A 24,818-nucleotide genomic window follows, 5' to 3' on the forward strand; every position below is an offset into this window, starting at 1 on the left:
AAATGGACTACACAAAATCTCTCAGGAAAAACAGCTAATGTTGAATTACAAAATAACGGATCAGGAGGTGGAAGAGGCCATCCAGAAAATGCAATTAGGTAAATCTCCAGGACCAGATGGTTTGACTTCAAGATATTACAGATCTTTGAAAGAATGGTTAATACAACCATTGAAGGAAGTCTGCAATGAAATATTGGAAGGGAGAAAGGCACCAGAGTCGTGGAAGGAGGCTTACATTACACTTATACCGAAAACAGAGACTGAAAAGACACAGCTCAAGAACTACCGCCCTATATCACTGCTTAATGTGGATTACAATTTTTTTGCAGATATTTTGGCTAAAAGATTTTAAAAGGTGTTAGTAGAAGAAATTCATAAAGGCCAAGCGGGCTTTCTCCCGGGCAGACATTTGTCTGACAACATGAGGAATATAATTAATATTCTAGAAAAACTACAAGTGAATATCAATACTAAGGCAGTCTTGATATTTGTGGATGCAGAGAAAGCCTTTGACAACATTTCTTGGAGTTTTATGAAGAAGAATCTACAGGGGATGGGGGTAGGTCAAGGTTTTGAAAATGGTATAGGCACAATTTATTCAGAACAAAAGGCAAAATTAATTGTGAACAATGTAGTGACAGAAGAGTTTAAGATTGAGAAAGGGACACGACAAGGTTGCCCAATTTCTCCATTGCTCTTTATATCGGTCCTTGAGGTTTTGTTAAATATGATTAGAAAGGACCAAGAGGTTAAAGGTATACAAGTGGGAGCTAAACAGTACAAACTGAAAGCATTTGCTGATGACTTAGTATTGACTTTACAGGAGCCAGAATTTAGTACTAAAAGGGTATTGGAACTGATTCAAGAATTCGGAGAGGTAGCAGGTGTTAAGTTGAATAAAATGAAAACTAAGGTTTTAGAGAAAAACTTAACTGTGAATGAGAGAGAGAAGTTTCAGGAGGAGACAGGACTAACATTGGTTAAGAAAGTGAAATATTTAGGGGTTAACATGACTGCCAAAAATGTGAATTTATTTAAGGATAATTATGAAAAATGTTTGATTGAAGTGAAAAAGGATTTAGAAGTACGGACAAATTTGAAGTTATCATTGTTAGGCCGAATTGCTGTGATAAAAATGAATGTGCTGCCAAGGATGTTGTTTTTGTTTCAAACATTGCAAATTTTGGATAAGATGGATTGTTTCAAGAAGTGGCAGAAAGATATTTCCAGATTTGTTTGGCAGGGCAAGAAGCCTCGAATAAAATTTAAGATATTAACTGATGCTAAAGAAAGAGGTGGATTTGCCCTGCCAGACCTTAAACTTTATTATGAATCAGCTGCTTTTTGCTGGCTGAGAGAATGGCTGCTTCTTGAAAACACTGAAGTGTTGGATCTAGAAGGCTTCAATAATGCATTTGGCTGGCATGCATATTTGTGGTACGATAAGGTAAAAGCACATAAAGCGTTTAAAAATCATATTGTTAGAAAAGCATTGTTTAATGTTTGGATAAGATATAAGGATTTGTTAGAAAAGAAAACCCCAAGATGGTTGTCACCAATGGAAGCGAAGGCACAGAAAAAACTCAATATGGAGGCCAAATGGCCGTAATATTGGGAAATTCTGGAACAAGATGGAGACAGAATAAAATTGCAGAGCTTTGAAAAATTGAAAAACAAAGTGCGAGATTGGCTCCATTATTACCAAATAATGGAGGCATACAATTTGGACAAAAAAGTTGGTTTCCAGGTGGAAAAATCAAAATTGGAAACAGAATTGTTAGATCCAAAAATCAAGAATTTGTCAAGAATGTATAACTTGCTGTTGAAATGGAACACTCAGGATGAAATGGTGAAATCAGCTATGATTAAATGGGCACAAGATGTTGGACATAACATAATGATAGCTGACTGGGAACAGTTATGGACCACAGGTATGAAATTCACGGCATGTAATGCCCTAAGAGAAAACTTAATGAAAATGATTTATAGGTGGTACATGACACCAGTCAAGCTTGAAAAAATTTACCATATGCCTGACAATAAATGTTGGAAATGTAATGAGACTGAAGGTACATTCTTTCACCTTTGGTGGACATGCCCAAGGATTAAGACATTCTGGGAGATGATTTATAATGAAATGAAAAAGGTATTCAAATATACCTTCCCGAAGAAACCAGAGGCCTTTCTCCTGGACATGGTCGGCCAGTTGGTGTTAAAGAAGGATACAACTTTTTTTATGTATGCAACAACAGCAGCAAGAATACTCATCGTGAAGTATTGGAAGACACAAGATTTACCCACCCAGGAAGAATTGCAGATGAAGTTGATGGACTATATGGAACTGGCGGAAATGACTGGCAGAATCCGAGACCAGGGAGAAGAGTCGGTGGAAGAAGACTGGAAAAAGTTTAAAGACTATTTACAGAAATACTGTAAAATTAATGAATGTTAGAAGAATGTTGGAATGAAGTTATATGGCTTTAGTAGAAATGTTATAAGGAATTAAGTATAAATAGATTAATAGAATATTAAAGGAAAAAATAAGGTTAGAATGTGTTAAGATAATTATAGGATAGAAAACAGGAAGATGGAAAGGAATTGCTGAAACAAATAACAGAAGTGGAATACAAAAAGGGAGGTGTGAGGAGGTCATTGAAATAAGCGAATGAAAGATAAGATACTGAAATTGTTTGATGTGTTTTAAACTGTTTTTGTTTGGTTATGTTAGTTTAATGTTTCAGTGTTATGTAGTGTTGTATTGTATTGTATTGTATTGTATTGTGTGTGTTTTTATAGTGTTGTGTTTAAATTGTTGGAAAAGTAATAAATATTATTTTCAAATATATATATAACTATCAGCAATGAGAGCGGTGATGGATAGCAACATGCAGGACATTCCAGGAACAGCAAACACCTGTATCGAATCCTGTAAGAAAGAACAAAACAGTGAGCCAGTCTGCGTCAGAGCACACTTAGTCCCACCTGCCAAACAGATTTTCCAGAGACTACAGAGGTGCAGTTCCTCAGAAAACCACCAGAGGGTACGAGATGATGTGACACTCCTGAATCTGTCACAAAAGACAGCACAGTGTCCTCATACAGCTCTGGAATGTTGCCATAGAAGCTGCTAAATGTTTATGTTCAGGGCCGTCTCTGCCAGCTGCCTTCGGCTTTGGTTTCCCACATTTCAAAGAGCTCTTTATCTGGTTGCTCCGGGAAATGACCTTGGGCTGTTCCTGCGCCTCCACTGCACAGTCTCTCACGAGATGGGAGGGGGAGCCACAGCGATAACAACGACGTGAAGCGAAAGCTCTCACAGTCTCCCCTCCAGCTCTGCCTGCATTCCCTGCACCCCCACCTTTGGGAGCACAGCCTGGGCCTGCAGCTCGCACCCTAGGTCTCTGTCTGCGAGCCTCCTCATCACAAAGATGCCCCGCAACATAATCCAGACTCCAAGGTCAAACACAACGTCTCATCGCTCCTGTCCAATGAGCTCAGGAGAAGGGAGGAAGAAAGGCCTTGCATTCTCCAGTGTCCATTGTATGCTGAATTAAGTTAAATATACCACATACAAATCACCACTCAAATGAGAAAAAACACACAGAAACAAAGCAGAGGAAGAACCAAGAAAGAAAAAGAGAGAATTAAACCAGGCTCCCTCTGGCCTGTTACTAAAAGGCAACATGACCTTGGGAGAAAGATTACAGGACCAGTTCTGTTATGTAGTGTAGTTTCACCCTGGGCCAACAGGGGGATACTGTATATAGTTTTCACTCAGGTCTGTAGATAGTTTTCACTCAGGTCCGCGGCAGTTATTTTAGGTGGGAACTCTGGGCTGTTGTGGTTACAATGTTGACAGCCGGCTGCCTATAAATACAGGCCGGCTGAGCTGTTCGCAGTCAGTTCTATTCCAGCTTACCATAATAAAGAGCTACTTGAAGAAATCGCTGTGCCGGCTGCTATGTCAACCCACGACTTAACACTGGCGACGAAGGTGGGATAGATGGACATCAGAGCACAGCCAGATGCGGCCAGCCTCTGAACTGAGCTGAATCACTGAGCTGAATCACAGAGCGAAATCACTGAGCGAAATCACTGGGCAGAACCAATTCAGAGCTGACTGTTCTGGCTAGAGCACTGTGTTCCATCCATCGCCCTTCACGCCGGCATGGGAATCATGGCTTCACTTGTGCCTCTACCGCCGTTTGCGCCAGCCTCTGAATCATGGGACTCCTACCTCGCTCGGTTCGACTGCTACCTCCAAGCCAACGAGCTGACAGCAGTATCAAAGGATCGGAAGCGGGGCCTATTCCTCAGCCTCTGTGGGCCTGAGGTGTTTGAGACGGCCCGAGCGTTGGTTGCGCCTGAAGCAGTCCAGGCAACACCATGGGACACGATCCAAGAGAAGCTCCGCAACCACTACGCACCAAAGCCGTCCAAGATTGCTGCCCGCCATGCGTTCTACCACCGGAACCAGGCAGAGGGGGAGTCAATCAACAACTACACCACCGCCCTGCGACAGGCTGCAATGCACTGTGAGTTCCGAGACTTAGACGATGCCCTGATGGATCGAATCGTCTGCGGGGTCCGGGACATCCATCTGCAACGGCGTCTCCTAGCCAAGCCAGACCTCATGCTACAGAAAGCCATTGAGGAGGCTGTGGCCTCAGAAGCTGCTGAACGCTCCGCCCAGGAGATCCGCAAGTCCAGCAGCCCGCGTCTTGCTAGGGAGCCAGTTCCAGTGCATCATGAAGAGGCCAGCAGTGAGGAGGCATCCTCCAGTGAAGACGATGACGTGCACCAAACAAAGCGGGAGCGCAGGAAGTTCCAACAGAAGTCCAAGGGCCAACCGGAATGTGCTGGCTGCGGAGGCAACCATTCCCGTGCCAAGTGTCGATTCAGAGACGCCATCTGTAGGAAGTGTTCCAGAAGGGGCCACATCGCTAAGGTCTGCCGATCGGCTCCGTCTGACACCCCCCCTTCATCGACTCGCAAGTCCAAGTCTTCACTCCAGTCTGCCAAGGAAAGTTGTTTCGCTCTCACCAACTGCCGCTGCCCGTCTGGAACCACGATTGGCCAAACCGACTCGCCTACGCGACGCAAGCTGAACGTCACGGTGCTCATTGAAGGAGCTCCATGTGACATGGAGATCGACACCGGGTCTGCCCTGTCCATCGTGTCATGGAGCACCATCAAAAGACTGGTACCCAGAGTGTCCAAAAGGCAACTCGACTCTCACCGCGTACACCTGAGAGACTACCAGGGAAACGACATTCCTGTGGTAGGCGTTGGCCGGTTCCGGATCGCCTTCAAGGATTTTTCAGGCCTGCTCCGGTTGGTGGTGGTCGAAGGTCAGCGGCCAAGCCTGGTTTGATGCCCTCGGCCTGGAAGTCACCGGCATCAACTGCATCTCTAACGCAGAGACTGAGGGTCTGGTCAAAGACTTTGCCGAGGTTTTTGACGGCACCTTGGGCCAATATACAGGTACGCCCATCTCCTTTAGCCTTGATCCACAAGTCGCCCCCATCAAGCTAAAGCCACGCCGGGTTCCCTTTGCTCTCAAGGCTAAGGTGGACGAACAACTGGACAAACTGATCGCCCAAGGAGTTTTGGAGCCGGTTGACCACGCAAAGTGGGAAACCCCCATCGTCACGCCTGTCAAGCCAGATGGGTCGGTGAGAATCTGCGCTGACTACAAGTGCACGATCAACAAGGCACTTCAGCAGCACGCTTATCCGGTTCCTGTTGTCCAACACCTGCTGCATTCCCTGGGTGAGGGTAAGGTCTTCGCTAAGCTGGACCTTGCCCAAGCCTATCAACAACTGCCAGTCGATGATGCCACTGCTGAAGCCCAGACGATCGTCACCCACCGGGGGGCATTCCGTTGCCGCCGGTTGCAGTTCGGGGTGAGTGTGGCTCCTGGCATCTTCCAAAGCCTTATGGAGCGTCTCCTGCAAGGGCTTCCGGGCGTGGTACCATATTTTGATGACGTCTTGGTGTCTGCAGACTCACACCAGCAGCTGTTCGAGCGCCTCCGTGCCGTGGTGACCAGGTTCCAGGAGGCCGGGCTCAAGGTAAAGAGGGAGAAGTGCCAGATCGCCGTTCCACAGGTAGAGTTCCTGGGCTATCTTATCGATGCCTCCGGTCTTCATCCAACCACATCCAAGATCCGCGCTATCCAGCAGGCCCCCACCCCAAAGAACAAAACGGAGTTGCAGGCATTCCTGGGGCTGCTGAACTTTTATAACATGTTCCTGCCCCACAAAGCCACAGTGGCTGAGCCTCTTCACCGACTCCTTAGCACTAAGACGCCTTGGGCCTGGGGTCATCGGGAGACGGCGGCCTTCAACGCGGTCAAGGCTCTCCTTTCTTCAGACAGTGTGCTGGTACAGTACAGTGAATCCAGGCCGCTGGTCCTTGCCTGCGACGCCTCACCTTTTGGCATCGGTGCTGTCCTTAGTCACCGTTTTCCAGATGGAAGAGAAGCACCGCTCGCCTACTTTTCCAGGACACTATCTCCGACGGAACGGAATTACAGCCAGCTCGACAAGGAGGCATTGGCACTTGTGGCTGGAGTGAAGAGGTTCCATGAATACCTCTATGGCAGGACTTTTGACCTCATCACTGACCACAAGCCACTCCTGGGCCTCCTCGCCGGTGATCGTCCAACTCCACCGGTCCTCTCACCACGCATGCTGCGATGGACTGTTTTCCTGGCTGCCTACCACTACCGGCTCATCCATTGCCCGGGGAAATCGATGGGCCATGCCGACGCCCTCAGCCGTTGCCCTCTTCCAGCATTTGTGGAAGACCCGGCTCCAGCTTCATCGCTCCTTCTGATTGAGGATCTTCCGGCAGCGCCTGTATTGGCTGCCACTGTGGCCTCCGCATCTGCCCAGGATCGCACCATCAGCCGGGTGCTCAACTGGGTGTGGAGGGGGTGGCCACAAGGGCCCTTTGCATCGGAGTTCCAGCCCTTCGCAACCAGACAACATGAACTCTCAGCTCATCGCGGCTGTCTGCTGTGGGGAGACCGCGTCGTGATTCCCCAGGGACTCCGTCAGCGCGTCCTGGAGGCTCTGCACGTTGGCCACCCGGGAATTGTCAAAATGAAGGCGTTGGCTCGGTGTTACGTCTGGTGGCCTAATATGGACGATGCCATCACTGCCTGGGTGTCCGCCTGTCAAGCGTGCCAGGAGTCGAGGCCTGCACCACCGGCAGCTAAGGGACACACCTGGGAGACGCCAAAGACACCCTGGTCGAGGGTGCACATCGATCTGGCTGGCCCCTTTCACGGCCGGACCTTTATGGTAGTGGTGGACGCCTATTCCAAATGGCTGGAGGTCACCCTGATGCCCTCCACCACTACCGAAGCTGTCATCCGGGTGCTGCAAGGCCTGTTTGCAACGCATGGGTGTCCTGATGTCCTTGTCTCTGACAACGGACCGCAGTTCACGTCAGGCACGTTTGAGCGGTATCTTTTGGGACTGGGCATCCGCCATGCCCTAACGGCACCTTTTCATCCATCCAGCAACGGGCAAGCGGAAAGAATGGTGCGCTCGACAAAAGAGGCACTGGCGCGCCTGGACCGGGGAGACTGGCATGAGCGGGTCGCCGAATACTTGTTCGTGCAACACATCACCCCTCATGCGGCCACAGGGAGGAGTCCTGCTGAACTGCTTATGGGCCGCCGCCTCAGGTCACCGCTCGACCGGCTACACCCAGACTTTGCCGTGGCTGAACCCCCAGGCTGTGCCAACGCACCACGGTCATTTGTCCCAGGAAACCAGGTCTTTGGCCGGAACTATGTGGGGGACATCCCTTGGGTGCCAGCCACAGTAGTGGGAATCACTGGACCTCGCTCGTACCAGGTGGCACTCGAAGACGGACGCTTGTGGCGACGGCACATAGACCAGCTTAGGCGCAGGGTTGGGGACTTGGACACTACCGAGGTGCCCCCAACTGCGCTTGCGGCTCCAGAAGAGACACGTACAGATGGCGAGGCCCCACCTACACCTCCCTCGCAAACTGCCAGCGTGGAGCCGAACCAAGCCGTTTCAGAACAGACTCAGACCACTCCACTTGCGGAGGCTCCACCCACAGCAGCGGATCCAGGGGAGTTGGTTCCAACGCCACCTAGGGTCGCACCACAGCCTCAGCGAGAACTGTGTGGCCCTCCGGACTTGGCTACCAGTCCCCGGCGGTCTGGCAGAGTTTCCAAGCGCCCAACTTATTTAAAGGACTATGTTGTTGGACAGGTATCACTGTTGGTTTAAGTATGGGAAATGTAACCGATATGCTTTTGTGCTTAATTGAACCATTACGCGTAGTGCTGTATATAAGGAAACCATTACGATTGTAACTAACGCCTTATCTCGGTGGGGAGGGGTATTATGTAGTGTAGTTTCACCCTGGGCCAACAGGGGGATACTGTATATAGTTTTCACTCAGGTCTGTAGATAGTGTTCACTCAGGTCCACGGCAGTTATTTTAGGCGGGAACTCTGGGCTGTTGTGGTTACAATGTTGACAGCCGGCTGCCTATAAATACAGGCCGGCTGAGCTGTTCGCAGTCAGTTCTATTCCAGCTTACCATAATAAAGAGCTACTTGAAGAAATCGCTGTGCCGGCTGCTATGTCAACCCACGACTTAACAAGTTCATTCTTGCTTAAACCAGCTTAACCCAAAACAGCACCTGCTCTCAGCAGAATGGAAACTTACTTGTCAGCAAAATTTTCCAGGTTGCACCAGCTAGAGAAGGCACCAACTTCTAGCTTGTGTTAGACAGAGAAAATACCAGAACTTGAATCAATAGGCAAGAAATGTTCTGTACCTCAAAAATGCAAGCTATCACACAGTGAGCTTTGAGTGAAGCGTGTTATAGAAATTTAATAATAAGAAAAGAAATAAAATGGCTACTAGGATCTAGGGGTCTAAGGAGACCACAAGCTTAACATGAGTCAAGAGTGTGATGCAGCAGGGGGACGGGGAAGCTATAATTCAGTTCTGCCTTCTTCTCCTCTTGAAACTGCTGGAGACAAGGTGGCGAACCTTCCCACTCTCCCTCCTCTTCTGAGAGGAGCCGAACAGACTGAGTGGACACTTCCGAGTCTTCCCGTTCAGTTCATTCCCCGACAGTAAAGATTAAAATATCACTTCTCATTGGCTGGGTATACAGGACAGATTGAAGCAACCACAACCACTTAACTCAGTTGATGGCCACAGTGCATAGGAGCCAACTCCTAGAGGTAGAGTCCCCAATAAAATATTTTAGGGGGCCGCCTCCCTCAAGTTCATGGGCATTGCCATTCAAATGATGTGTGTGCACTGTCTTGTGATTGATTATGCAGGGGGGAGCTTACCTGTTCCACCCCCAAAAGTTTATTCAAGTTGGCACCCCTGCGGCCATGAATGCCATGTAAGGAGCAGCACATGCTGCCAGTACTGGGCCCACACTGGTGTGGGCCCAAGTCTTGCCCCCTGCCAAGTTTTGAAGAAATCAAGAGCAGTTCAATGTGTTTGTTGTGGAATGTTGGCTCCTTATCAGAGTAAGGGCACTGGAATTACCCAGTGATAAAGCCAAAGTTGTATTTGTGATTAGTCTGCTAGAAGGGGACACCAAACGCTGGGTGGCCCCCATTCTCATTGCCTGGCATGCATGGTTGTCCTTATGTGCCTTGTAAGGTAGCAACCATGGAGATCAGAAGGGGCAATGGGGCATCAAACACAGAGAGTAAGGGAACAAATATTGGTATGCATTGCAAATAAATACATTAAACAGAAAACAGGCTATGACTGGACCCTTCCATTCTTTATTTTTGTAGCCATCTACATTTGAGTTTGCAGAATGATTTCTTTTCAAGGTGTTTTTGAGTGCTGATGCCAAAGAGTCATATAATCTAGATGGCAGAGTGTGGATTGTGCATTAAAACAGTGAGGTGGAGTGATCTCCTGGTTTTGTTTTTGTGTAGTGATCATGAGATCCAGTTTCGTTCATCTTAAAGTGTCTTCTTAGAGCCAAGCATCATCTGGCACCTTCTTACATATGTACCCTATGCGTTGCTCACAGTGTAATGCGATCCAGCAATTCGATCCGCAATCAAGGCCTATTGCAGCACAGTGGTTTTTGTCTTCGTTTTTAGGCTCATCTGTTTTCCAGTACCTGAAAAGAAAAGAGCAGCACTGATCAATCAAGATTGGATGTCTACTTCCTCATGTGCTCCCCATGCCTTCTACCATTAAAAAGATGTTCAGCTCTTTCTCTCTTAACATCCACCCACAATTGGGATGGATTTTTCTCCCCAGATTTTAGAATTCTAACCATGTAAGGAAAACAACAACAACAACAACTGTGGGTCAAGACTGTCTCTTTTCTTTTCACATGAAGTGATTTCTCATAGGAAACTACAAAAAGTGAGGCTGTCACTTTGGAAGGCTCAGTGGTACATACAAGAACTGTCAGTCAATTTAGTTTGGGCAGTATCCAATGCAATACTTCTGCTATTGCCAGGATTTCCATTTCTGCAAAGGAACTGGCCCTCTCTCCTTTCCATATGCACCCACATCCTCCTCAGATCTGCTCTGGACCGTTGTAAGTGTTGACAGATCCTTACTCTCTCATAGCAGAGTTAGCACAGTAGTGATTGTTCTGAGCATATTAAAACCATGTTAGATTTGCATCCGCCTTCATCCACCTCATCTCACATCCATCACCCACCCCATGCATGAGGAGAGCAATGACACTATACAGAAACAAAAATAGCTATGTGTCAGGGCTGCCTCAGGTCTCAGCTCACAAAAGACCAACGCCAGGCTCTTCTTATATACAAGGATGTTTATTGCAGTTCATTATTTGTTCCACAACCGAGGCGCGCAGCCCCGCGTCTCTTAGCCTAGACGTTTGAAGTCCCCTCTGAATCGGTCCCGCCCCTACACCAGCTTAAGAGGCTTGTGCTAGTCCACCTCTTCCTGTCTTTCCTTTTCCGCAGGGTCTTTCTGCCCCCCTGGGTTCCTTCCCTCCTGCTCTCTCCTGAAGCGGATTCCTCAGATGCCTGCTCCCCCCTCCTTCGTGCTTTGGGGCCAGGCTCCTCCTCCGGGCTCTCTCCATTTCCGCGCGCCTCCACATTTGAACTTGGCGCGCGTTCGCTACCCCTGACCTTCCTCTTGACACTTACACTACTCCCTGTACTACTCTCCGCCCCTTCCGGCAGGATGTCCTGCCCCGATCTCCTTCCCCTGTCTCTTTCCTGCTCTGCTCCGTGTGTCACACTGGGAACTCCACTCTCTTCACTTCGTTCCTGCTGGGAAGCCGGCCCCGATCTCCCACTCCCACTCGGGGTTTCCCTGCTGCTTCCCTGCTCCTGGCAGGTCCCCCCTGTGACCCCCCTTGGCCTGACTAGGGGCGCCCCCTTCTGGGAATCCTCCGATTCACTTGAGAGACTCATGGAAGACCTCAAGTCATTGTCATCCTCTTCCTCACTGTCCTGGGATTATTCCCCATCGCTCTCCGTCTCCCCCCTCACCTGTGCCTCTGTCCCTGAACCCCTGACATCCATCCCCCCCTCGAAGCCCCCCTTCCCCCCTCCTGCTGCTCGGGCGCAGGTTCTGGGGGCTCCGTCGTTGCGGAGGTCGCTGCCGGACACAGGTCGTCGACGTCGATCTCCTCTGCTTCCAGTTCATTGTTTGTGTGCTCAAACCCATGGTCCTCTCCCAACATGTTCACGTCCTCCCCTCCCCCTGTTGCCTGGGTGGGGTCTGCTTGCCAAGGACCCATCCGCCACCTCGTGCGCCAGTCCTCTTCTGGTTGGTCGTCCCACCAGTAAGAAGGGTCGGTGTCCACCCCCGAGCACGATCCCCTCGGAGGGCTCGACTCTGGCGTCGTCTCCTCTGCGGAGGAGAACCCTCGGAAGGTGCTGGCGGAAAGTGTGGGCGTAAAAAGCCAATCGTCGAAAAACTGTGCTGGCATGGGCCTGTGTGGGAAAAGGGCATGGAACTCGTCCTTGAGGAGGGGTTCGTCCAAAGCGTAGTCCGGCACCCAACTGTTGGCGCTGGCCGGGGCGCCCTCCCTGGCGAGAAAATATTCTACTCCCTCTTCCCCCCATCTCGAGTCCAGAATCTCTGTGACCTCGTTGATTGGTTCGTCCCTAGGTGACCTCCCCCTCTTGGGCGACTCTCTGCTCGGTTCTGGTGCCGTCCCTGACTCCTGAAATCTGTGTGGGGCCCTGTAAGGGGTGAGCACCGACCTATGAAAAACCGGGTGCATTCTGGAACCTTCGGGGAGGGCCAGTTGAAACGCTACGGGATTGATCCTGGCCTCAACTTGGTACGGCCCTAGTTGCCTGTGTCCTAGCTTCTTTTTAGCTAACGACTTGGTCGGCATTGCTTGGGCCGCTAACCATACCCAGTCTCCCACCTGGATGTCTTCCCCCTCCCTCCTGTGTTTGTCTGCCTGCACCTTATAGGCCTGTTTGGCTAGCTCCAAATGTCTCCGTAGCTCGTCGTGGACCTCTTGCAATTCTGCTGCGAAATGGTCGGCTTCCTGTGGCGCCCCCTCCCCCGTCGTTACGAGCCCCAGGAAGGTTCTGGGATGCCGTCCATTGTTAGCGAAGAACGGCGTCACCCCCGTCGACGCGTGCTTCGTGTTGTTGTAGGCAAACTCAGCCATCGGCAGGTAATCCACCCAAGCCGCGGGTCGCTGATTGGCGTAACATCTCAGGTACTGCTGCATGATCGCGTTGACCCTCTCCGCTTGGCCGTTGGTCTGCGGATGTCTCGCCGACGACAGGTTGATTTTGACGTGCAGAATCCCTAGGAGCTTCTGCCAGAAGCTGGACACAAACTGGTGCCCCCTGTCGGACAGAATGGACCGTGGCAAGCCATGCACCTTGAACACGTGGTCGTTGAACAGTTTGGCGGTCTGCTCCGCTGTCGCCACCTTCGCGCAAGGAATGAAATGCGCCATCTTGGTGAACAGGTCTACAACCACAAGCACCGCCGTCTTGCCTCGTGAACTGGGCAGATCAGTGACAAAGTCCAGCGCCACCCTCTCCCACGGTTGCAGTGGCGTCTCCAGCGGTTCCAGCAGTCCCGCTGGCTTCTGGTGCACTGGCTTGGACCTTTGGCATGTGTCACACCTGGCGACGTACTCCGCGACCTCCCCTCGCATCTGGGGCCACCAAAAGTCTCTGGCCACTAATTCCGTCGTCTTTTCCTTGCCGAAGTGGCCAGCGCTGGGTGCGTCGTGCAACTGCTGCAGAACCTTCGCGCAGAGATCGTCTCCCGGAACGTAGAGAGCACCTTTACGGGTCAGCAGGCCGTCGCGTATCTGGAACTCATCGTCCTTCGCCGTGCCTCTCCGCACCTCTTCCATTTTGGACTGTGCGAACGGATCCGCCTGCAACACGCGCCGCACCGCCTCCAGGTCCACGGCGGCCGAAGCGCACGCCCACGCCTGTGGTGCAAAAATGTGCTTGGCTGCCACCGGTGCCGCTTCCTCGAGATACTGCGGTTTCCTGGAGAGCGCATCTGCTATGACATTGTTGTCGCCTGGGATGTACTCTATCCTGAAATCGAAATCCGCAAAGAACTCCTCCCAGCGTATGTGCCTCTGGCTCTGTAGCTTCGCCGTGCGCCAGTACTCTAGGTTCTTGCGGTCCGTGCGGACCTGCACGGTGTGCTTGGCTCCGATGAGAAAGTGCCTCCATGCCTTGAAAGCTGCGTGGATGGCCAGCAACTCCCTGTCCCAGATGGTGTAGTTCTGTTCCGACTTGCTGAGCTTCCGGGAGTAGAAAGCACAGGGCCTCCAGTACCCCTGCGGGTCTTCCTGTAAGAGGACGGCCCCCACCGCTCTGTCAGATGCGTCAGTTTCCACCCTCATGGGCCTGCCGGGATTCACGTGTAACAGCTGTTCTTCGGACGCAAAGAGACTCTTAAGTCTCCTGAAGGACTGCTCCGCCTGGTCCGTCCAGGTGAACTTCTTCTTCTTGGAGCTGAGAGTGTCCGTGATAGCTGCCGTCTCCCTGGCGAAACCCCTGATGAACTTGCGGTAAAAGTTGGCAAAACCGACGAACCTCTGGACCTCCTTCCGCGTTCGCGGGCTCTTCCAGTCCAACACCGCGCGGACCTTGGCGCTGTCCATGGCTAGTCCCCTGTCGGACAGCCTATAGCCCAGAAAATCCACCTCCGTCACGTCGAATTGGCACTTCTCCAGCTTGGCGTAGAGCCTGTGCTCCCGTAGCCTCTGCAGGACTTCCTTAACGTCGCTCTCGTGAGCCTCCGGCGATTCCGAGAAGATAAGAATGTCGTCGAGGAAACATACGCACTTCTTGTAGAGGAGTCCCGCTAGCACGTGATGCATAAAAGCTTGGAAAAAGTGGGAGCCATTTTGGAGACCAAACGGCATAACTCTGTATTCGTAGGTGCCCAACGGTGTGAACATGGCCGTCTTCCACTCATCACCCTCTCGCACGCGTATGAGATTGTATGCGCCGCGGAGATCCAACTTGGTGAAGATCTTCCCTTTCCTCACCGTCCCGAGCAGGTCGTCAATCTTGGGCATGGGAAAGGCCGCAGGCTTTGTCTTCGAGTTTATGAAGCAATAGTCTACGATCAGCCTTTTTTGGGGCATGTCCTTCTTCTTCACGAAAAACACAGGACTGCCCCCTACAGCATTTGATTCTCGGATGAATCCCCGCTGCAGGTTGTGAGCTATGAACACCTTGAGCTCCTGCAGCTCATCCTTGGACATGGAATACAGCTTCGCAGTCGGTAGCGTTGTCCCTGGCAAGAGGTCAATTGCGCAGTCGTAGGGCCGGTGGGGTGGCAACTGGTCAGCCTCCTTCTCGCAGAAGACCTCCAAAAACCCCTTGTACTTGAGGGTACAGCTTGCGCCATGCTGAGCCTCAGCTGCTGCCCTTCCTCTGGGCCCTCCTCCTCTTGACCGGTCTGGATGCAATGCTGCGCGCAGTAGGACGAGCCGAAGGTGAGCTGCCGCTGGTACCACGCCATGGTTGGGCTGTGCCTATCCAGCCAACTCATGCCTAACACTATAGGCGTGTCTGACAGGCGGGTGACGTTGAAACTGATGATTTCTCGGTGATTGCCAATCTGCATCACCATGGGAGGCGTCTGTTGCACCACCTGCCCACCCAGCAACTTCCTGCCATCCACCGTGACGACGTTCAAAGGCAGCGTGGCTGGTAGGAGCTCTATGCGATGCTGCTTGACGAAGTGCACCCCCACGAAGTCTGCGTTGCTCCCACTGTCAATTGTAATGGGGACTTCCAGGGTGCGTCCATTAGGTAGCTGGAGAGTTGCAGTGAGCTGCACCACTGGCTTAGGTGGCAGGGGGTCTGTAGGCTGCAAAAGCGCTGGGGACTGCCCTACTGACACGCCTGGCTGTGCCCCAGCATTTCTGCTTCCAGCCAGGCATTGCCGTTTCCCTGAAACTGCTCTTCATGTTGTGCTGCTGCAGTTACTGTTGCTAAGGCTGCAGTGTGCTGCCGGAGCCTCTGGGGACACTCTTTGGCCATGTGCGTCCCACTGTCACAGATGTAACACTTCCTGTTCCCTCTAGGAGGCTTTTTCTTGACTGCTCCGGACGCTGGGGCTCCGGCCGCTGACTGAGCCTTTGCACTCCCCAGTTCCATCGGTTCCTCCCCTGCCTGCAGCTGAGGTGAGGGACGCGTACGTCCTGGGTCTCTGGGAAAGAAAGGAGGCACTCTAGACGGTGCGTGAAGCTGGCTACCCCCCTCATTGCACCAAGGGCGTTCTTCATGGCGTACTCCAATGGCGAGCGCCCGCTGCACCACGTCTGCCAGGGTTTTAGGTCTGTCCCCCCTTGCCAGTTCGTCTTTTACAGGGCCAGAGAGCCCCTCCCAAAACAAGTCTCTGACTGCCAGAGAATCTTTCTCCCATCGCAGCACATTCAGCAAGGCGAAAAAGCGAGCATGGTACTGACGTACTGAAGCCTTGCCTTGCCTTAAACCATGCATCTCCTGGCGTGCTACATCCACATCCACGGTAGATTGGAAACAAGCGTCCATGCATTTGATAAATTCATCGGAGTCCCTTCGCGCAGGGCAATCCTCGCGCCACAGATTGCGCAGCCAAGCCCTCGCTTCCCCATGCAAGTGGGACACAATGAACCCCACTTTCTCCTCCTCATCTTTAAAGTCGTCGCGAAGCAAATGCAACGAATATTCTACGTCTGCTCGAAAACTGGGGTACTGTTTCAGGTTCCCATCGAAGTGGGCCACCAAGTTGCCTCCCCTTCTGCCCAGTGCTACTCCAGTAGATTTGGCCCCCGGGAACCCCACTTGGCATGCATGATCCCACCTGGCTTGCAGATCTTGGCACCGCTTCTCCGCCTCTTCCCCCTTCTTCTGGGAGACCACTACCTCAGTGGTAAGCTGGGAGACTGCGTTGCGTAGCTCAGCTATCTGCTGCTCCATACTCATGGCTGCCAAACTTCGTGAGCTTTGCAAAAAAAAAAAATTGCGTATCTTTGGGAGGGGACTTACTGTCAGGGCTGCCTCAGGTCTCAGCTCACAAAAGACCAACGCCAGGCTCTTCTTATATACAAGGATGTTTATTGCAGTTCATTATTTGTTCCACAACCGAGGCGCGCAGCCCCGCGTCTCTTAGCCTAGACGTTTGAAGTCCCCTCTGAATCGGTCCCGCCCCTACACCAGCTTAAGAGGCTTGTGCTAGTCCACCTCTTCCTGTCTTTCCTTTTCCGCAGGGTCTTTCTGCCCCCCTGGGTTCCTTCCCTCCTGCTCTCTCCTGAAGCGGATTCCTCAGATGCCTGCTCCCCCCTCCTTCGTGCTTTGGGGCCAGGCTCCTCCTCCGGGCTCTCTCCATTTCCGCGCGCCTCCACATTTGAACTTGGCGCGCGTTCGCTACCCCTGACCTTCCTCTTGACACTTACACTACTCCCTGTACTACTCTCCGCCCCTTCCGGCAGGACGTCCTGCCCCGATCTCCTTCCCCTGTCTCTTTCCTGCTCTGTTCCGTGTGTCACACTGGGAACTCCACTCTCTTCACTTCGTTCCTGCTGGGAAGCCGGCCCCGATCTCCCACTCCCACTCGGGGTTTCCCTGCTGCTTCCCTGCTCCTGGCAGGTCCCCCCTGTGACCCCCCTTGGCCTGACTAGGGGCGCCCCCTTCTGGGAATCCTCCGATTCACTTGAGAGACTCATGGAAGACCTCAAGTCATTGTCATCCTCTTCCTCACTGTCCTGGGATTCTTCCCCATCGCTCTCCGTCTCCCCCCTCACCTGTGCCTCTGTCCCTGAACCCCTGACACTATGTCTTCAAATGAATTACAAAATTAATTCTATAACCACAAAACCATAATAGGGTTGATTGAAACGATATATCTCTCACATGTATATCTTATCTAAATCTAACATGATGGTTCTAAGTTTAATCAATTATCCATAGTTGACAAAGGTATCACCCTAGCCTCACTCTTATGGTCACTTGCATTCTCCAGTGTCCATTGTATCCTGAATCAAGTCCCACTACACAGCACTAAAAGTTTGTGATAAACTCATTCTGTGATAACTTCCTCATTTTTAGCTCTCTGTAAATCTATTAAATTTATATTACTAGTAATAGTAGGTGTTTTTTACTCCCATGAGATGTTTGGGTGATCAAGTCTAAGATCACATACAGTAGTGGCTCCCAATTGGTGGTCCACGGACTACCCACCCAGGGGTTCCATGGTGTCATTCACATAACTAAAACTGCCACAGAGATATCAAAATGTTCAAAGGTAGGGTGACCCATGGTGTGGCTTTTGAAAATGAAGGGGTCTGCAGTACTTGGCTAACTGGGAACCACTGGCATACAGGGTTTAATTTCCCAGCTAGTATTATACAACCCCACTGCCTGCTTGTAAAGTTTACTCAATACCTTTGTCAAAAAGGATTCGTGGTTGGTATTGGGTGCATCAATGAAGATGAATGTCATTGGATTTTGTTCCAGGAGACCTTGCAAAATTGAAAGCAGCCCTCTGTTAATGTAGCCTTGGTAATAAATGCCAGTCCAGTTCTCTGTTCTACCAAGCTGTGGGTGAGTGAGATCTTACTCTAACCTTGTACATCCATCCACACAAGCTGAAAAGAGTTGTTAGATACAGTGGTGCCTCGCAAGATGAAATTAATCCGTTCCGCGAGTCTCTTCGTCTTGCGGTTTTTTAGTCTTGCGAAGCACGGCTATTAGCGGCTTAGCGGCTTTAAGAAAAAGGAAACAAACCCGCAAGAACTCGCAAGACGTTTCGTCTTGCAAAGCAAGCCCATAGGGAAATTCGTCTTGCGAAGCACCTCAAAAAACAAAAAACCCTTTCGTCTAGCGGGTTTTTCGTCTTGCGAGGCATTCGTCTTGCGGGGCACCACTGTACTTAAAGGGAACCATGAAGTGTCTTAAACTGCCAGCTGGCAGTGTTGCTCAGCTTTAGGTTCCTGCAAGTCCTTCTGAAGCTGAGCTAATCAGCACAAACCATTTAAAAGCATGCCTTCAGCCTCTTCCAAATCACCACATTCACTAGGTTAGAGAAGCAGGAAGAGGAGCCTTCCTGCCTCTGCAACCTAGTGAGAAGCACCAGTCACTCACCTGGACAATGATGTGGAGAAGTACATATGTAGATCTTTGGTAGTAGAGAAAATTGCATAGCAAAATATATTTGGAAAGGGAAAGAACGAATTATGTAAACAGAATCTGCAACTTTTTGGAATGCAGGCCATTAACATATGTTTCTGCAGAAACTTACGTGATTATAGCCTCTATTCCTGACAGCCATCTCCATTTCTTTCCCTTGTCTTTAAAGACTCCAAACCAAAAAAACTTCTTACGCTTTTGTACTTGCTCGATGATAAAATTCTAGGGTAGGGGTGTTGAGAAAGAACAAATAAAATCTTTTAAGACAATGTCCCTTTCTCTGGGAGACTATAGCCCTTTACAGAAATTCAACAGACATGAAACAAACACATTTTAAAAGAAGAAGGTATCACATTTGAAGACCCAATCCAAATTTTGGCGGGAAAGTGATCAAAACTATACATTGTATTCCCATCTCCAATAATAATTTCATATACTGGATGTGGTATTGTCCCCCTGATCCAAATTATGATGCTGATGCTGATGATGATGATGATGAATGACGAAGATGATGGTGATGGAATCAAGGAAGCATCCCAAAGAGGAAATATTGTAGTGAAGGGGAACTTCACCTGCCCTCACCGAGACTGACTACATATGTCTTCCAGTCATGACACAGAGTTATAATTTCCAGATACTGTAAATGACTGTGCCAGAGAACAGTTGGTCTTGGAACCACGTAGCAGGACAGTGACCTGTGTGTCAAATACTCCAATTTCTGCATCCATGTTTCATGGTTAGTTCCAGAGACACTGGAATCAGTCCGGTTGTGGTATGCTTGATGGCATGATGATGGGATCTCACACATGTCTGTGCCTTGCAGCACCCCAGTAGCCCCTGTGCCAGGGCTAAAGTGCTGGGAAAAGGATATACCTTGCAAGCTCCTCTAGAGTCATCTCCATGATACTCTCCTGCCAAAAGGTTAGCGTGGTGAGGGAAATGTTTGTTTCTAAGGACTCAATACATCTCAAAGAGCAGAGGAAGAATTTACAGAGAATCCAAGAGATAGATGCCTCTGAAGTATCTCCTCCTCCTCCTCCTCTTCCTCCTCCGCCTCCTCCTCCTCCTCCTCCTCCTCCTCCTCTTCCTCCTCCTCCTCCTTGAAGATCTCCTTCCTGACTGCCAGCTTCATTCTATTAGAGCTCAGCAGCTCCAAGAAACCTTACTGCGTCCCAGATGGTAGCAGCTCTCCCTGCCCCTCCCACCCCTTGGCTTGACTGATGGAATTGCTGTCTTGGCTGCGTACTGGTACATGTAACCTTCCTAAATGGATAGTGATGATAGGAGCCCTTTGGCTCAAGAAGACCCCCTACCATTCCTATACTTAGCTTTGATGCTCACCTGTTCTTGATATGTTTCCAGGGAAAGGAGCTGGGCGCCTTGCCTCTCACATTTTTTTTTGGAATCTGCCCATGAGTCGTGGTCACGAGAAAGGATATACATTGTTCTTTGATATATAAACCAACCCTCATTGAAGTTTTCAATAAGATGCTCTTCGAGTCAAGCCAGATATGGAGGAAGAAGAGAAAAATAAAACAAGATAGGGAATTTAAGGGGAACCACCTTGTATGCCTGTGCAGATTTCAATTATTTTTGTTAAGTTCATTTCCGTCGCCGCATGGTAACATATATTCATCTAGGAAGCTCAGAAATCTTAAAACAAGAAAAACATTCACTCTTCAACCCATGCTGATGCTGCAGTAAATACCTGGGTGGGCACAGGTGGAACAGGAGCGCAGTCAAGAACCTAACCTACTTGTTTCCACCTGGATACTCAGGGCAGAATCAGGGCAGACTTGAAGGTTGGGAAGGGGGAGTAGCTGTGGTTTATCAAAATTCTCTTTCTCTTTCCAGGCCCTCTGTTGAGTTGTGGAGGGGGGAGGGGAATCTAGGATGTAGGTTCCTGGCATTGGGCAACTGGGACAGATGAGGGATTCTGCTGGTTTACCACCCAGTTTGCTCCCAAGCATTCTCCCTGCTGGAGCTGACAGGATGGATCTAGTGGGCTTCCAAATCCAGTGGGCTTCCAAATGGCTCTGGGGGATTTTCCAGCTGATCTGACAGGTGCTCCTGCTGAGTTTTGGCTGATCTCTGGAACAACCGTATAACAACAACAACAACAAAGTATATGCTGCCCATCTGACTGGGTTTCCCCCCAACCACTCTGGGCTACTTCCAAAAAATGAAAACACAATCAACTATTTAAAACATCCCTGAACAGGGCTGCCTTCAGATGTCTTCTGAGAGTCAGATAGTAGTTTTCCCCCCTTGACATCTGGGGGGAGGGAGTGCCACAAGGTGGGCACAACTACCCAGAAGCCCCCCTGCCTTGGCTTGGGCCATGGACACAATTGGCCCTGAGTACCCTCTCCCACTTCATACAGCCTGTTTTGCCCCCTAGTATACTGCAGAGGAGAGGGCGAAAAAAGAAGTTGGGAGATGGCTTGAACGCAAGTGGAGGAAAAATCTGGTTGAATGCATTCAACTACTGGTGAGGGTTCATCCTCGAACCTTCCAAGTGGCAGTAAAGGATGCAAAGAAGCCTTGCTTTGCTTCCTCCATTGTGCTATCCAGCAGAGTTTTCCTTCCCAGGTAGTGTGGGGCCTGCTACAGTCTGGCCCAAAGGAGATGATACAACTGAAAGCAGCTTTCTGTGACTTGCTTGCAAAGCATTTGTGGATAAAATTGCTTGCATCCCCTGGCATCTTGACCCACCCTGCTATTACAGCAGACAAATCTCAAAGAATGTCCAGAGCAGTTTCCATTGTTTTGGGCATGTTTCAGTCGGTAAGGTTTGTGAGGTTTGGTGGTTATGTGTCCTGCATCTGGGGAGGAGCTTCCTACATCCAGGAGCTGAGTTCTTTGCCTGTGAAGTTACTTTCACTTCTCACCGGAGAAGAGTCAGAGATAAATGCTATGGCTCCAGTGGGATTGTTTGTTTTATCTGTCTGTGTAAATGAAGCTGTTTAGATTAGGCACAAACAGCGTTTGGACTCTCTCTTCACTCACACATCAAGCGCACGCTGCTGCTCTGCTGCCGGTCGGGATTTCTGGCACAGGGAAATGTGCCGGACCGGGCAGTTATCCAACAAGGTTCAAGAATGTGGACAAGGTCCTTGGATCCGTCAGGACAACCACTTGTACACTGGACCCTGCCCCTTGTGGCTGATACAAACTAGCAGGGAGGGGACAGCTGGCTGGACTAGAAAGGTGATTAATGCCTCTTTACAAGAGGGGCTGCTCCCAGCCTGCTTGAAGGCAGGCCTGAAGAAATATTCGCTGTGCTCAAAAAATCTAAGTAACTGCCTGCTGGTTGCTAATCTCCCCTTCCTGGGCAAGGTTCTTGAGAGGGTGGTTGTGGACCAGATCCAGATGCTCTTGGAGAAAACTACTTTTCTAGATCCATGTCAATCAGGATTTAGACCTGGTTTTGGAACAATGTCTTTAAAAGCAATCATATTTCCAAAGGTCAAAGAGAAAGAGGGGAAATGGCATTATACCACTCTCACAAAATGTGTGTTTTGGTGCTGAACATCTTTAGCTTGCTTTTTATGTACAAGTGATGTGATATGCATTCATTCCCATTCTTTGCTCTCACATCTAAAGCTTTATAGACAATTTTATAATCCCTTTACACTTTCTGATGATGGGCTTGTGAAGCAGGAGAGAGATTTGACTGTTGCACCAACCACCCCACTGCCCAGCAGTCTCTCTGACCAAGCTGGCGGAAGTTGCCTTTGAAGTGCTGCTCATGAATCTCTCTCTTTCAGTTGACCTCTTTTGATTGTCTCTGCAGAGGCGGGGCTCTCATGAGTGAACATAATAAAGGACAGGTCTTTCAGCTGACCTGTTTTGATTGTCTCTGTTATAGCAAAGAATGGCAAAGTCTTTTCTTTCCTAACCATAGAGGCTAAATCAATTCAAAAGTTCAAGAGAACTGAACTGAATATCTCTGGTGTTTCCCTAGGGTGGCTGGATGCAAAGGAGGGCAGCACTCTGCTCTGGCTCTAAGAGTATTCAGCCAGAGGAGGGGCTTTCAGCTGGGGCAGAATCAGGGCAGGTTCCCACTGCACTACAATTCTTCAGCATCACAGGGTAGCTTACCAATTACTCTTTGCAGTTCATCATTTTTGTTGGCAAGATACCGCATTTCCTCTGATTTGTTTTGAGCTACAGCGAGTATTCCGAAGTCTAAAAGATTTGAAATAGTTCAAGGCAAAAGAGTATAACAATCTGCAAATATTAAGAACCATTTTCAAACATTTTCAAACACACTAGCCTGAAACAAGAAGCAGAGCTCCAGGATCGGGTTCTTATGAATATGAGGACAGACTTGATTCTCTGTGGCTGAGATCACCAATGAGAAGCCTCAGAAGACCCCTGCAGCTGGATCAGACCAAAGACCCATGCAATCCACTATCCTATTCTCATATTAAAACTGCCTCATGAAGTATCTCTAATGTTCCTCTCCTATGTCCTCCTTTTCTGCTGGGAATCACTGGGTCACAAAACAATTCCCACCTCGAGTCCCACAGTAAAGCCAAATATACAAAAAATACTTTGCAGGTTTCTGTTATGCTTTGTGAGATCTAAGAAAACAGAGGTGCCAAAACTCTTTTCCTGATGAATACTGGGTTGCATTCCACATAATTCTAAGGAGGACATTATGTCAGTGCAGGAATTTCTCCTTGCGCAATGCAATCTTCCGCCCCTTTTCCTCAAATCTGTTCCCCACCCTGCAGAGCAGCTTTGGTGATGGCATGCAGGGAGAAGTGGGGGCAAAGTTCCCTTGTGCTAGTGCTAAAATCTTGCAGCAGCACAAACACTGTGAATTACAGTTTGATGGGGAAGGACAGCATTTCTAGTGGGGGGATGTGAAAATCACAACCATCTGCTTTTCTTCCTGCTGAGCAATGAAACTGTCATAAAAAAATGCTTACCATCCTTGTCTTCATGGATTGAATCAAGCCCAACAACAAAGGTCCGAATCATATCCATTGCCATTTGAAACTCAGTTCTTATTTTCACTTCCTTTTGATCTAAGGATAAAGTAGGTAGAAAAGAAATGATTAAATTGTCTGATTAACTGGGGGAGGGGATACTTGGTTTCAAACTACTTTTAATATTGAATTTAAATTGATGACTTGTAACGCAGATAAGAAATCAAATCAACAAAACCATGAATATGACTTCTATTAATATTTCCTGCTCTCAGCTCTTGGTAGGACTTCGGACCAGCAGGGCAGCCGCTGTTTCAATTTGGCCTGTTACTTCTGTCATCAGATGGTTTGGCCTTCCTTTGAGAGCTTTAGCTTGTTGGTTGTCTAGATAGACCTGTCCCCACCGAGCTTTGCTTACTTTCAAGTGCCCTTTAAAAATGAATTAGGTGTTCAAATAGGTCAAGGGCTCATCTATCCAGTGCTATTTTTCTACAAAAAGAGGTGCTGGAACTCAGCATGAATGCCTCCCTTCTTCTCTTAAAATGGCAATGGCGCCCACCTGAGAGGGGCCAGAACAACGTCCTGATCAATTTCAGCTGAAAAAAGCCCTGCATATATCTAGATATTTAGGTAGGCTCTGGACCCACCCACTTTGGCCATGGCCTTATCCTCTGCAGCCTGTTTTCCCCAAGCACTTTCCTTCAAGGGACTGGAGCCCTAGCAGAGGGCAGGCTGGCGAGGATCAGGAATGGGGGGTCTTCCAAAGCAAATGAGGATTAGTTGGGAAAGGAGCAGAGAATGGCAACTGGGAAAGGGAATTGCCCAGGGCGTCCCAGGGACTTGTGTTAGCCTGTGCTTCTGTTCCAAATGCTGGAACTCACTTATTCAGGGAGAACAAAACAGTGTCATTGCTTTCAGTGGGTGACAGCTGTAACTCCCTCCCTGATATCAAAGAAAGCGGGTAAATGGGGTGAATGGAAACTGGATCCTACCATCTCTTTTTGGAAATGCTATTGGCATTCAAGCAAAGCCCAGGACAGTAGTAGCAAAGTTCGCCAATTATGTACTTACATAGCAGGAAAAGCAGCAGTGTCAACGTAGTTAAGAGGATCATCGTAAGTACGATAACGTATTCACCCGTGGGAGATTTTATGAAGGCTAAAAACTTCTGAAAACCAGATGCTTGAAGAAAGACAATTCTGCTTTAGCCATCAGTAGC

At 49.5% G+C, this 24,818-nt stretch overlaps 1 protein-coding gene across 7 annotated transcripts in view; it reads right to left on the reverse strand.

Moving 5' to 3' along the window:
* LOC310685893 (CD209 antigen-like protein 2) overlaps positions 1–24,818 on the reverse strand; it is a gene marked incomplete at its 3' end in the record, with an annotated part of 285,718 nt that overhangs the window by 107,967 nt on the left and 152,933 nt on the right. The window contains exons 4-9 of one of the 7 annotated variants that reach the window (XM_083458976.1): positions 24,671–24,781; positions 23,600–23,698; positions 22,764–22,850; positions 20,001–20,152; positions 18,772–18,881; positions 9,791–10,162 (exon numbers count right to left, since the gene is read on the reverse strand). The exons of 1 other annotated variant lie outside the window; for it this stretch is intronic. In XM_083458976.1, coding sequence (XP_083315102.1) covers positions 10,012–10,162; positions 18,772–18,881; positions 20,001–20,152; positions 22,764–22,850; positions 23,600–23,698; positions 24,671–24,781 — 710 coding nt within the window. Of the gene's footprint in view, positions 1–9,790; positions 10,163–10,613; positions 10,743–18,771; positions 18,882–20,000; positions 20,153–22,763; positions 22,851–23,599; positions 23,699–24,670; positions 24,782–24,818 lie in introns of those variants that run through there. 5 more of the 7 variants (XM_083458975.1, XM_083458984.1, XM_083458985.1 and 2 more) reach the window with 5 other exon arrangements.

This window comes from Podarcis liolepis (assembly GCF_965112155.1).
Source record: "Podarcis liolepis genome assembly, chromosome: 9".
In the NCBI taxonomy this organism is placed as follows: domain Eukaryota; kingdom Metazoa; phylum Chordata; class Lepidosauria; order Squamata; family Lacertidae; genus Podarcis; species Podarcis liolepis.